The sequence below is a fragment of the Heptranchias perlo genome, chromosome 1 (assembly GCF_035084215.1).
Source record: "Heptranchias perlo isolate sHepPer1 chromosome 1, sHepPer1.hap1, whole genome shotgun sequence".
NCBI lineage: Eukaryota > Metazoa > Chordata > Chondrichthyes > Hexanchiformes > Hexanchidae > Heptranchias > Heptranchias perlo.
The window spans coordinates 145056740-145071382 of record NC_090325.1 but is presented as its reverse complement, the minus strand read 5'-3'; the positions used below and the strand labels follow the sequence as shown (position 1 = coordinate 145071382).

Here is a 14643-nt window from a genome sequence, read left to right as displayed (position 1 = left end):
TCTTCACATTGAAGATACCGTCCAACGTGTTGTGTGGCACTATCACTGTGCTAAATGGGATAGATTCAGAACTGATCTAGCAGCTCAAAACTGGGCATCCATGAGGCATTGTGGGCCATCAGCAGCAGCAGAATTGTATTCCACCACAATCTGTAACCTCATGGCCTGGCATATTCCTCACTCTACCATTACCAACAAGCCAGGAGATCAACCCTGGTTCAATGAGGAGTGTAGAAGAGCATGCCAGGAGCAGCACCAGGCGTACCTAAAAATGAGGTGCCAACCTGGTGAAGCTACAACTCAGAACTACATGCATGCTAAACAGCGGAAGCAACATGCTATAGACAGAGCTAAGCGATTCCACAACCAACGGATCAGATCAAAGCTCTGCAGTCCTGCCACATCCAGTCGTGAATGGTGGTGGACAATTAAACAACTAACGGGAGGAGGAGGCTCTGCAAACATCCCCATCCTCAATGATGGCAGAGTCTAGCACGTGAGTGCAAAAGACAAGGCTGAAGCGTTTGCAACCACCTTCAGCCAGAAGTGCCGAGTGGATGATCCATCTCGGCCTCCTCCCGATATCCCCACCATCACAGAAGCCAGTCTTCAGCCAATTCGATTCACTCCATGTGATATCAAGAAACAGCTGAGTGCACTGGATAGAGCAAAGGCTATGGGCCCCGACAACATCCCAGCTGTAGTGCTGAAGACTTGTGCTCCAGAACTAGCTGCGCCTCTAGCCAAGCTGTTCCAGTACAGCAACAACACTGGCATCTACCCGAAAATGTGGAAAATTGCCCAGGTATGTCCTGTCCACAAAAAGGAGGACAAATCCAATCCGGCCAATTACCGCCCCATCAGTCTACTCTCAATCATCAGCAAAGTGATGGAAGGTGTCGTCGACAGTGCTATCAAGCGGCACCTGCTCACCGTTGTTCAGTTCGGGTTCCGCAAGGACTACTCGGCTCCAGACCTCATTACAGCCTTGGTCCAAACATGGACAAAAGAGCTGAATTCCAGAGGTGAGGTGAGAGTGACTGCCCTTGCCATCAAGGCAGCATTTGACCGAGTGTGGCACCAAGGAGACCGAGTAAAATTGAAGTCAATGGGAAAACTCTCCAGTGGCTGGAGTCACACCTAGCGCAAAGGAAGATGGCCCCAGGACATTGCTGCAGGAGTTCCTCAAGGCAGTGGTGCTACCAAGCCACCCTTGGTGATGGATATTGAAGTCCCTCACCCAGAGTACGTTTTGTGCCCAACCATCTTCAGCTGCTTCATCAATGACCTTCCCTCCATCATAAGGTCAGAAATGGGGATGTTCACTGATGATTGCACAGTGTTCAGTTCCATTCGCAACCCCTCAAATAATGAAGCAGTCCGAGCCTGCATGCAGCAAGACCTGGACAACATCCAGGCTTGGGCTCATAAGTGGCAAGTAACATTCGCGCCAGATAAGTGCCAGGCAATGACCATCTCGAACAAGAGAGAGTCTAATCACCTCCCCTTGACATTCAACGGCACTACCATCGCCGAATCCACCACCATCAACATCCTGGGGGTCACCATTGACCAGAAACTTAACTGGACCAGCCATATAAATACTGTGGCTACAAGAGCAGGTCAGAGGCTGGGTATTCTGCGGCGAGTGACTCACCTCCTGACTCCCCAAAGCCTTTCCACCATCTACAAGGCACAAGTCAGGAGTGTGATGGAATACTCTCCACTTGCTTGGATGAGTGCGGCTCCAACAACACTCAAGACGCTCGACACCATCCAAGATAAAGCAGGCCGCTTGATTGGCACCACATCCGCCACCCTAAACATTCACTCCCTTCACCAGCGGCGCACTGTGGCTGCAGTGATTACCATCCACAGGATGCACTGCAGCAACTCGCCACGGCTTCTTCGACAGCACCTCCCAAACCTGCGACCTCTACCACCTAGAAGGACAAGAGCAGGAGGCACATGGGAACAACACCACCTGCACGTTCCCCTCCAAGTCACACACCATCCTGACTTGGAAATATATCGCCGTTCCTTCATCGTCGCTGGGTCAAAATCCTGGAACTCCCTTCCTAACAGCACTGTGGGAGAACCGTCACCACACGGACTGCAGCGGTTCAAGAAGGCGGATCACCACCACCTTCTCAAGGGCAATTAGGGATGGGCAATAAATGCCGGCCTCGCCAGCGACGCCCACATCCCATGAACGAATAAAAAAAAACTGTGAGGTTATCGACTTTGGACCCAAGAAAGATAAATCAGATTATTTTCTAAATGGTAACAAACTAGGAAATGTAAAGGAGCAAAGAGATTTGTGAGTTCAAGAACACAAATCATTAAAAGCTAGTAGACAGGTACAAAAGACAATCAAAAAGGCTAATGGAATGTTGGCCTTTTTCTCAAGGGAGTTGGAATACAAAGATGAGGAAGTTATGCTTCAGTTGTATACAGCCTTGGTCAGACCCATCTGGATTACTGAGTTCAGTTTTGGGCACTGCACCTCAGGAAGAATATACTGGCCTTGGCAGGGGTGCAGCGCAGATTCACCAGAAAGATACCAGGGCTTAGAGAATTAAATTATCAAGACAGGTTGCAGAAACTTGGCTTGTATTCCCTTGAGTATATAAGATTGAGGGGTAATCTGATCGAGGTGTTGAAAATGTTAAAAAGATTTAATAGGGTAGATAAAGGGAAACTTTCCTCTGATGGGGGAATGAAGAACAAAGGGACATAATCTTAAAATTAGATCTCGGCCATTCAGGAGTGAAATCAGGAAGCATTTTTTCACACAAAGGGTAGCAGAAATCTGAAACTCTCTCCCCCCAAAGTCTATGGATGTTAGGACAATTGGAACTTTCAAGACTGAGATAGATTTTTGTTAGGTAAGGGTATCAAGGAACAGGGAACAAAGGCGGTTAAATGGAGTTGAAGTGCAGATCAACCATAATCTAAACCATGAGCAGGCTCGAGAGGCTGAATAGCCTACTCCTAATCCGGAGTCCAGCATTGCTATGAGTGGTGGAGGGGCCATTTAAATTTTAAAAGGCCAGAGGATAAACTTTTTTTAAAAGTTGCACAGGCTTCTGGGGCCTACCTCTGCCAATTTCTTCCTCCTCACCCTTGCCAGGGAGTCCACCTAAAAAATACAAAGGACCCTGGCCACGAAATATTGGCCAGGGTCATGGGCACATCCTTGTGACAAGCGAATATTCCATCTCACCAAAGATGCAGCTAAATTACGCAAAGGCAGAAAATCCAAGCCATTGCTTTCAATTAACTTCTGCTGCATATTTTGTCACAGCTGGTAACAACAGCCTGGAAATTATTATGACTAATGTTACTGTACGAATGCTTAACATATTTGTGTCAAATTTTTCTCCCTTATTTCAATGGAGTCTTTAACCATTTAAAATAAAAGGGTTAACACTTCCATTGAAAGAGGAGACGAATTTGCTCGGAGTGCATTAAGCTTTCATACATTAACATTGTTCCCAGTAATCTCCAGGCTAATGTCTCTAGCACTGGTGTCTTCGTTACTAGAACACATTTACACACCTCAATATCGCTGCTGAAGTGTCCATATATTTGCCCAAGAGATATTCTCTATAGTGGTTAGGGAGACAAAAGATTTTAAAGGCAAAGCAATACCTTTAAGCATGTTTTTAGCTGTACGGTGTTGCATGAATGAGGAAGTCACTTGCCTTCCTTGCTTATAAAATGAAATGGGCTTCCTAAAGTTTCTCACATTTCATCTATATAGGATACAAAAACATATATTCTCTATAGGTCTAATTCTTCATCCAATTTCTTCTTGCAGAATAGCTTAGCACTATAACAATAAATATGGCTTAACCGTGCAGCATAGAGGGCTTCTGAGCTGAAATTAAGTTTTTGTTCATTTGAGAAAAAATATTACGTACTTTAAGAAACTTCCACAGGAGGCCTTAAAGTGTTAATTTATTTTCTCAGAAAACAGGTTTCCTTAGTCTCAAGGCTGAGAGGAGATGGCACATACTATTTGTATATCAAGGTGATTCCAATTTCCAGCTGGGGAAACAGGACTCTTAACACCCTCATCCCCTGACAACTGTCCAATTATGTACATCACACACGGCCTACTGTTTGCAGTAGAAGTAATCAATAAAGGATGTGGTTGAGTGAACACAGATTTTGGCTGAACCAATGCATGAAAACTTAATCATTTGTTCAGTGTGGAGAAATCAAATATAGCAGAGATGAAAACAGTCACTCTGGGGGGTTGCCAATTGTGCCACCAAGTTTGAGGACCAGAGCTTTTAGCAAGAAGAAAATGGGACTGGTGACAGGTGGAAATTTAAACGACTTTCTTCATTTCATGAATTAATGTAAACACTTTCAATTTAATTTTTTCTCTATGGTCATTTCCAAAATTTCATCTTGGAAAGAACCAGTTTAATTTAATAAATTGTGATGCTTACTGGACTGTTGAATTGCATTTAATATAAATGCAGTATGTATAATGTTTGGGTTGTAACATTGTAGAAACATTTGTAACTAAAAAACACTTGTTCCCAGTGGGAAAACACTTAATCATCTCAGTCTGACCAAAAAAAAAATGAACAGACAAAATGTTATGTTTCTGGAAAATAATTTTAAAGCAATAATACATGTATTTATAAAACTGAAACCAAAATCTAAAACATTTGAAGAGTTTGAAACATTTGGATATGCAACTTCAAACACAAAATGTATTGACTGGAACTAACATATTAGTTAAGCCTTTGCTATATAAAATATCTAACATTTGCCTGTACCTCATGCTGTCTTTGAGTTGTGCCTAGAAAATAACTGGATAACTTTCACGAAAGGGTCACTCAAGAAGGGCAATGCTTCAAATTTAAGTACTCTGTAATGCTTGGCAACAGACCTCTAACAATTTAGTTTTTCACAGTTGAATGAATTCCCAGTGACAAAATGCAACCTACCTTACCAAGGCCTTAGCCAGTGCTTCATAGGTTTTGCCTAAGCCAATATCATCATCCATGGATTGGGACAGTGACAAATAGATCTGCAAGTACTAAACAAGAGAGAAAGAGACATAAATTGTTTGGAAAAAATAGGAGAAAGAAACAGCAAGCATCATCAATTACTTTTGAGCACATTCTATTTTTCATTTATTTTGAGAGGTATATAATGTTACCTGGACAAACAAGGATATTGAACAGGAATAGTTTTGATCTAAGTCCCTGATACTAATCGATAAAATTGTTATAAATGGTCAACACAATTAAATAACATTCAATTCAGATCCACAATTATCCAACAAAATTATGTTTTAATCTTTTTGTCCAAAGATTTCAGTGACTCCAACAATGAGGCAAAATGGTTATGGCCACCTAAATATCATGTAATGCAAGCTATATCAATGAAACTTTACAAAGGTCTGATTTATAAGATTTCTTTAACCCTTATACAGTTGACTGGTTCAGTTGAATGATCTCTTTGGGACAGTTTTGTCAGTTTTCAGTTCACATTATTGCAGTAATAAAACGGCTCCAATATCAGCATTAGCTTTATTACTCTAATATTAATTAACCCTATAGAACTAAAGCACATAGACCTAGAAATCAGATCAAGCCTGAAAACGGGTGCACGAGGGACGGGGTGCAGAATAGCTGACCAATTACTATCAATGCTGGCAGTGCGCAATATCCATGCTGCCTGCTAATTACAATGATTTGTGCGTGCATTCAGCGCTACCCACGCTATTCATTGGCTGCACGCCTATTGGGGCAGGTAGGGGAACGATATTGGGAGTTCAGGGCACTACTTAAAGGCAGCCAGCACCTCTTAAGGGGAGGTGCATTCTGGCTGCAAAGACTGTGGAACAAGTGGAGGAAGGAGGGGCTGAAGGAGGGAGCAAGCAGGCTCCAAGGTACTCTGATGCTGCACTGGAGGCTTTGGTGCAGGCAGTGGAGAGGAGGAGGGACATCCTTCTTCCCCCCAGGGGGCAGGAAGCCTCCAGCTACTCAGGAGGCAGTGGAAAGAGATTGCTGAGTATGTCAATGCCAGGAGCATTGCCTCAAGAATGTGGCTCCAATGCAGGAAAAAAAAATTCAACGATTTAACTAGAGTTGTTCAAATACTTTCTGATAAAGCTGCACCACTCATAGCCTCATTAATTACAACACTCACAACACTCTCAACACTGCACCACACTTCACTAAATCTACTTCTTCTCATGCTCAAAAATACACCACTATTACATTCCTCACTTAGCACAACTCACATTTCACGCACAGACCGTCAGCTATTCCACCATGACAGCCACATTCTCCAAACACTTCACAAGACTCTCACTAACACACCTCTCTTTCCCGCAGGACAACGTCGCACACAATACAAGGCAACAGGCTACCACCGGAGGAAGAAGAGCCAATCTGCACACCCGCTCATTTAAAGCGAGTGGCTTGGGCATCATGGGAAAGGCTAGAGCGGAGGCCGTAGCCACTGCCGATGCTGGAGGAGACGTCGCACAGGGTTTCTTCATACCTAATCCTCTTTGTCTCTTCTGACCGCTTCCTCATCCCACACACTCTGCATGACAAGCTGCAGATGTTTTCAACACCCACTTCTCTCTCTCTACTCTTCCTCACACCACAAGCTAATCCTTGTCCCTTTCTTTCATTGCAGCTGCAATGCTCCTCAGCTAGTGGAAAAAGAACCGGGCAGTGTTGCAGAAGATGCACCATCACTTGATCTGACTCTCGCAAGCACCAGCTCAAATACTGACACCATGCGGTCTTTAGAGGCTAATTTAGAGGAGGGATCTGTACTTGGTGACTCACCGGGCGCAAGTGCGCAGGACCTAAGGCGGGGGATAGGACACCACGGGTGCCAGTTTGCCAGAGGGCGAGGTCACATACTAGTTCTGCTGCAGATGACTCAGATGCAAACTTTGAGGGCCCAGGTTACCGAAGAAGGCTCACAGACATACACTGGGAAATGCTTGGTGCTCTGGGCAGTCTGCCAGAGAGCTTGTGCACAATGTCGCGGAGCATGGGGGAGTCCAACTCCAACTTGTCTCAAGGCTTTGCACACAGCATGGAGACCATTCTGTCCAACATGGACTGTCCAACACAGTGGTCAGGTCCATCAGCACCACAGTAGAACCCACCATGATGGAGCATCTTATGGCAACTCAAGCTTTTATGGCAGCTCATACTGCTGGCATGGAAGCTCAGGCGGCTGCCATCTTGGCTTGGGGGCCATTGTTGAAAGGGGCTTCCAGGGCATCACGTCACTCCCACACTCTGTTCTCCAGCAGAGCCCTAGGAGTGCTGAGGTGCCGCCCCAGCAGAGTGGCCTTGGCTCCATGGGAGAGGCACCTGCTATCCTCTCTCAGGATGACAGCATGCCCGCTCCCACGCCAGACACTCCGCCAGTGCCCTTGCTGGCACCACTCAGCTAGCCAGCCCAGGCAGCTGCAGCCCACGCCAAGATGCTGCAGTCTACAGCCGGGCCCTCTAGGCCCAGAGCTGCTTGAGGTCGTCCTCCAAGGCCATCTGAAGTGTCCTCAACGGAAGCTCAGCAGCCTTCCACCTCCCAAATTGTAGCCACTGGGGCAGCACCTAGGAAAACGAGCACACAAGAGAGGCACTGAGGACCTGCACAAGGAAATTGTCAATGCTGACAAGATTTATTTGATAAATTTGCTTTTTGATCTGGATTTGTCTTTATAGTGAAATGAGGACAAGGCCAATACATTTGGAATGAAGAAAGGCAATTGAATGGTGGTTGTATGAAGATTGATAAAGATTGTGGGACTGTTGGTGAATGGAGAATGGGAGGGATGATTTAGTTGAAGCATTCCTCAATCAGCTGGTCTCTGAGAGCTTGGGCAGATAGGGGCTCTGGTGGTCACTGCCTCAGCCCCTCCACCTCCCTATTCTAGCAGCTTTTCTTGCCCTGGGTGTTTTCTTTGCTGCTCCCCATTGTCCTCCAGCCCCAGAGGCAGCCCTATAATACCACCAATGTCTGCAGCCAGACTATTTCTGAGGCAAGACCAGTAAAACTTCTCTCTGTGCAAAGTGAAATTTCCAGAGTGATACAACACAGCAGAAAAACCCTAGAAGTCAACCAGTAGAAATACTAAACCAGCAACTAACCTGTAAGTACTGCATGATACTTTTAAATAGCACTGGTGAGGAGGCCTTCCTGCCAGTTAGCGTCATGTTGTGCTGTGCAAGGTCAACATGTGGCGAGTGAAGCGCTGGGGCGATCCAAAATGGAAAACTGATCCTGCAAGATGCACAGGGCTCTAATTTGAATAAATTATGTAGAGCTTAGAATGATGCCGGCGTGTGCTCCTGCTGCCAGTGCAACCTCCACTACCAATATGGCGGGTGGCACACTTCCAGTGTGCATACACTTCCTGCCCGCCATACTGGGGACGTGGCAGGCTATTTAACACCTGAAAAATGCGACCTAATTTCTAGGTCATAGAGCTTGAAACTCCAGTTATGCTGGGATAGTACTCTAGTGCAGACCTGCCAGAGTGTGCAGGGTTAGTGGCAAGGGGCCTAATTTGAATGGGGCTGGGACATGACTGCGCCACTATGGGCACCTTTTGGGTGACTGCCAGTCTCATGCTGCTGCTCTGTTGCCTGGCCATTATGGGTAAGGGGAGGGGAAATCGGCTCCCTGCAGTAACCACTCCTATGGCCCCTTCAGTCTGCTTCACCTGGTAGCTAATATTGGAATTTTAAAACAAATTCTCATCTTCGGGGGTCTGGGCTGACCTCCCCCCCAAAGTGGGGCACACTTCTGGCCCCCTGGAGGCTGGTACACCACATCTCACTGGACATACCTAGTGAGTATACCAAATGAGTGGGGAAATGGCAATTCCCAGTGTAGCAAGTCACCACCCCGGCCCTGCCTTCTCCACATCACTGGCCTTATAATGGAAGGGTGGATCCTTCCCCCCACCCCCCCAAAGAAGGCTGAGTGGGAAATCGAAGGTTAGTTGCGACCTGGTATTGTCAGGTCCTGGCACTTCTTCCAAGCCATTCTGTGGCCTTCCACCAGAGGTACGGTTGAGGAAATTCGGCCCCGTAAAAAATAATTCAACTAAAAATAAGAATTGTTGAACATTCAATTTTGCTTAACATGTTATTCTTATTTTTCTCTTTTTACTAATTTCTGTTCTTTTAAATTTTTAGGTTTTTCCTAATGTAATCTATGCTGTCTTTTCTAAACTTTCTTTAAAAAATTATCTTTAACATATGTTGTTATCTTCTTTCGCTTGGCTTGCACCATTCATTTTGGAAGTGGGAGCAATTTAAAAAATATATTTTTTATTGGCTGAAGATCAGTCTAAAGGCTGGTTTCCAGCAAATCGAAATTGCAGTTATTGAAGGTTGATTTGGCTAAAAGAGGGAAGATAACAAACAAGAACAGTGGCTCCTGAATGCTAAAAATACTGAGAGAAGTAACCTGGAAAGATTAATTCAATGGTATGGTAAAAGTTCTAGGCAACTTCACAAGTGGAATTAAAAAATTCCCAAGTGGGATTTAAAAAAATCACACAGACCTCTACATAGTATTGTGTTTCTATCACTTTTACTAGGGATTTCATTACATTATTTTTAAAATGGGAAATATGAGGTAGAACATGAGTATAGAATTGTGAATTTTATTTTCTGGGATCCCAGGAGGGTCATAACATATCTTTTAAGTTGCTACTGTCGTTGTTAATACATTGCTTTTGGAGTGCTTTCCAAACTCTTAAAGGGGTACTTCCTTCGTGGAAATATTTAACAAGCCTTTTTGGTTGAGGATGGAGAACTATGTATTAATTTGATCACATGTAAATAACATGATGATATGTTTCAACATTATGCCATCACTGTATGAAAGCAATAAGAAAACATAAACTGAGAAATGGCCATTCAGCTCTTAAAGCCCATTTCTTCCATAGCCCAAGTATAAATTGGCATATAATGGATTCCATCCCACTATTTAATCAACTGAGGAAAAATCATGCAAAATTTCATCCTGATCCCTAAAAACCAGTGGAAAACATGTATCTACATTTATTATTCAAACCAGTGCAGGTGTTTTCAACAGACATCATGGGAGGAATCTTAACCTTCAAAAACGGGTGGGTTGGAGGCGGGTGTGGAGTTAAAATAATGGAATTTTACGGCCGACCGCAACCCGGCTCCAATGTGCCCACTTTCGGTCATTTGGCTGCATACGAGTAACTTACTCGCCAGAGGCGGGTTGATCATTAGGACAGGCGGGTGGGTATTTATCGAAGCAATTTACCTGATTATCAGATGTAAATTAGGTGATTTTAAATCGAATTCAACAGGCATTAGAATTTAACGCCTCCAGCACGGGTTTCCCGGAGCTCGGGAAACTTGCCAGTGAAACGGAGGCGAGATTGAGCCGCAGTTCAAGGGGGTCTTTAAAGTTATGATTGCCCGATGTGAATAAAAGCTCAGTGATTACAGCTGGTGTCTCAGTTCCTTCTGGCAAACATTTGACAGAGAGTTATTATGTTCATACAGCTTTTTCAGAACTTTGGAGACTTTCAAACGGACAAGATCAGGATGGAGGGGGCACCATGGATGACCTCGATAGGACATCGGACGAGGAAGACAATCTCCATCCATGGCAGTGACGTTGTGCTGTGTTGGGATCTGCAGGTGCATAAGAGAGAGGTGCATTACACAGATCTGGAGAACAGCAGAGAGAAGAGCAGAGTGGAGAAGGGCAGAGTGGAGAAGAGCAGAGTGGAGAAGAGCAGAGAGGAGAACAGCAGAGAGGAGAACAGCAGAGAGGAGAGCAACAGAGGGGCCAAGGTCATAGGAGGCACTATCCACGTGAGAGGGTATGCAGACAGAGGTTGAGCTTCCTTGACCTATCAGATTGAGCCGGCAGGTGGTAGCAGATGTCTGCAGCCTCCTCGAAGAAGAGCTGCTCCCTGTTGGACCTGGTGTACACACATTGCCCGTCGCTGTAAAAGTCAATTTCTTTGCCTCTGGCTCCTTCCAGTGCATCATCGGAGACATCTCTAGGGTCTCTCAGTCAGCTGCACATAATTGTATAAGGCAGGTAACGGATGGGTTGTTTACCAGGTGTCCACTTATGTGAACTTCCCCCACGACAACATCAGCCAGAATGAACGGGCAGTCGGTTTCGCCTTTCTGGCTGGCTTCCCTCTGGTACAGGGTGCAATCTATTGCATGCACCTGACATTTCAAGGACCACTACATGAACCAGGAATTTTTATCAGCCGCAAGAAATTTCACTCCATCAATGCACAGCTGGTGTGCAAACAAAAGAGGTTCATGCAGGTGCGCGTCAGAGTCCCTGGCAGCTATCATGATGCTTTTATACTGTAACAGTCCAACATTCCAGACCACTTCCTACCAGGAGACAGACTTAAGCACTGGCACGTTGGAGAAAAGGGATACCCTCTTCAAACTTGGCTCTTGACACCTGTGAGGAACCCCACCAATGAGGCACAAGAGCGCTACAACCAGAGCCAGATGACCACCAGGTGTGTCACTGAACAAACTATCGGCATGTTGAAGATGCGCTTCAGGTGCCTGGATAGGTCTGGAGAGGCCCTTCAGTACTCGCCAGCGAGGGCGTCCAGAATCATAGTGGTGTGCTGCATCCTGCACAACATAGTGCAGCAGACAGGATAGAGGTGGAGGATGGCCAAGGTGCTCGTCAATATTCTTCTGATGACGAGAACATTGAAGAAGAGGAGGAGGAGGATGACGACGAGCAATATGACTATGGGACACCCATCGCCAGATCAGCCGTGTAAACATAGAAACAAAGAAAATAGGAGCAGGAGTGGGTCATTTGGCCCTTCGAGCCTGCTCCGCCATTCAATATGATCATGGCTGATCCGCTATCTCAATACCATATTCCCACTCTCTCCCCATGCCCCTTGATGCCTTCTGTGTTTAGAAATCTATCTATCGCCTTCTTAAATATATTCAGTGTCTTGGCCTCCACAGCCTTCTGTGGTAGAGAATTCCACAGGTTCACCACCCTCTGAGTGAAAAAATGTCTCCTCATCTCAGTCCTAAATGTCCTATCCCGTATCCTGAGAATGTGACCCCTCATTCTGGACCCCACAGCCAAAGGAAACATCCTCCCTTGCATCCAGTCTGTCTAGCCCTATCAGAATTTTATATGTTTCAATGAGATCCCCTCTCATTCTTCTAAACCCAAGTGAATACAGGCCTAATCTCTCCTCATACGACAGTCTCGCCATCCTAGGAATCAGTCTGGTGAACCTTCGCTGCACTCCCTCTATGGCAAGTATACCCTTTCTTGGGTAAGGAGACCAAAACTGCACACAATACTCCAGGTGGGGTCTCACCAAGGCCCTGTATAACTGCAGTAAGACATCCTTGCTCCTGTACTCAAGTCCTCTTGCAATGAAGGCCAACATACCATTTGCCTTCCTAACTGCTTGCTGCACCTGCCTGTTTGCTTTCAGTGACTGGTGTACAAGGACACCCAGGTCCCTTTGTACATCAACATTTCCCAATCTATCAATCACCATTTAAATAATACTCTGCCTTTCTGTTTTTCCATTGCTGCCCGGGATGCCAGGGATGCCCTCACATCTAAAAGGTTCACTTAGTTAGTCAGAGTGGGAAAAAGAAACATTGAAATACTCGGGCATGCTCCCACCACCATCATCCCCCCTTTGCATAAAACAGTCTTCAACCATGCATATACCCATTGCATACCCATTCAATGGGTCCCGTCATGTATTGACATGCATCATGAAGCAAATGAAAGGTGAGTTGTCCCTCAGAACGTAATAATGGGCAAGATGTGGAAGTGGTGCTAATCAATAAATTTTATGTGCCAATATAAAAAAAGGAAACTTCATGTGCATACCATTATTGAATTACAATTGCTTGAACTCATGCTTCCTACCGCTTCTACGTGGTGCATCCCCTGTGGCTTCAGCAGAGGTAGAGGCAGGCTGCTCAGATCCCTGCCCTGACTGCTGAGATGTTCTCAGCCTACGACCTCTGGGTTTTGGAACCCCTGAGGGCCCCATCAAAGACTGCTCAACCTGCACCTGCAGACTTGGCCATCGGGAGAGGAGGCAGCATGTCGGGTGCTGGTTGGGGCGGGGGGGAGGGGCAACGGGTGAGACGTGGGAGTGCTTTGAGTGGAATTCTCACTTCCATGTCCCCTTTCGCCATTATCCATCTCCTGGGCCAGTGCCACATCACTTTTACCACTCTGCTGAAGAGCAGCTTGCTGCAGATCTGTAACACGTTGTAAGGCCACGGATAAGGTATCTGTCATCCTGTTGAAGGCAGCAAACATGTCCTGCATGCCTGTGATCATGGCCTACATAGACTCATTTGAGAGCCGTGCTTGAAGCTCCACGGAGGCAGCCACTCTCTCCATGGAGGCAACCACCCTCTCCATGGCAGACGTCCTCGCAATTACCTGCGACGCCAATCCACTAGTGTTGCAGTTGGACTCCACCATCCTCCCCGCTATTGTGGAGAGTGTGCGGGCACGTTTGCCAGCACCTTGCAAAGTTAAGAACAAAAAACCATAAGAAATAGAAGCAGGAGTAGGCCCTATGACCCCTCGAGCCTGCTCCGTCATTCAATAAGATCATGGCTGATCTTCTACTTCAACTCCATGGGTCTCGAATTACAGTTAAGTAAATGGGTTTCTTTTTCACGTATTTCGAGAAAAATAATGCAGCTCACTGTTGCAGAGGAGGATGCCATGGAGATAAGTGGCACCTCTGGTTCCCTCTCCATCAGAGATGGAGAAACTGGGAACTCGCAGATTCCTAGTGAAAGAATGCTGACTTTATTTCGTCAATGACTGAACTATGAAAAACCTGAGTATGGTGATTGGCAAGATTGTTACTTTACCACAACTAATTCATATCACTTTCTGTTGTCTTCCCGTGCCTTCACGCGTACAAGAAGAGTTTGCGGAGATGCATGACAACGATTCTTCAGAGAACCTCATTCCTTCTGAGAGTGCACGTTCACAGGACATACAGCCATGCACCAGCGCAAACACTCGCACTTCAGTGGGTCCTGTTACGCAGTTAGTTGGGTTTTCACCTGGTGATTCACAATTCATAAGTGAGCACGAGCAGATACTGGTGGCAGGGTCAGCTGTGGAGAGTCTGCATTGGAGGGTGCACTCCTCTCCAAGCTCTGCTCAGCTGGACACAGTTGCTGAACCCTGGGCCATCGTTGAGAATGAGAATTGAGATACAGCTGCAACTGTATTTAAAAAGGAAGAGATTAGCGAAAGTAAACATGGGTCCCTTCGAGGCAGAGACAGCAGAAATTATAATGGGGAATAAGGAAATGGCAGAGACGTTAAACAAATATTTTATATCTGCCTTCACAGTAGAAGACACAAAAAACATACCAGAAATAGTGGGGAACCAAGGGTCGAATGAGAGTTAGGAACTTAAAGTAATTAATATTAGTAAAGAAAAAGTACTGGAGAAATTAATGGGACTAAAAGCCGACAAATCCCCTGGACCCGAAGGCCTACATTCTAGGATTTTAAAAGAGATGGCTGCAGAGATAGTGGATGCATTGGTTTTGATCTTCCAGAATT

The 14643-nt window shown here is 45.6% G+C and overlaps 1 protein-coding gene across 1 annotated transcript in view; it reads right to left on the bottom strand.

Moving 5' to 3' along the window:
* Window positions 1-14643, bottom strand: part of ttc29 (tetratricopeptide repeat domain 29) — a 413904-nt gene that overhangs the window by 168927 nt on the left and 230334 nt on the right. Inside the window, exon 8 of the mRNA XM_067968048.1 lies at window positions 4971-5062. Coding sequence (XP_067824149.1) covers window positions 4971-5062 — 92 coding nt within the window. The remainder of the gene's footprint in view (window positions 1-4970; window positions 5063-14643) is intronic.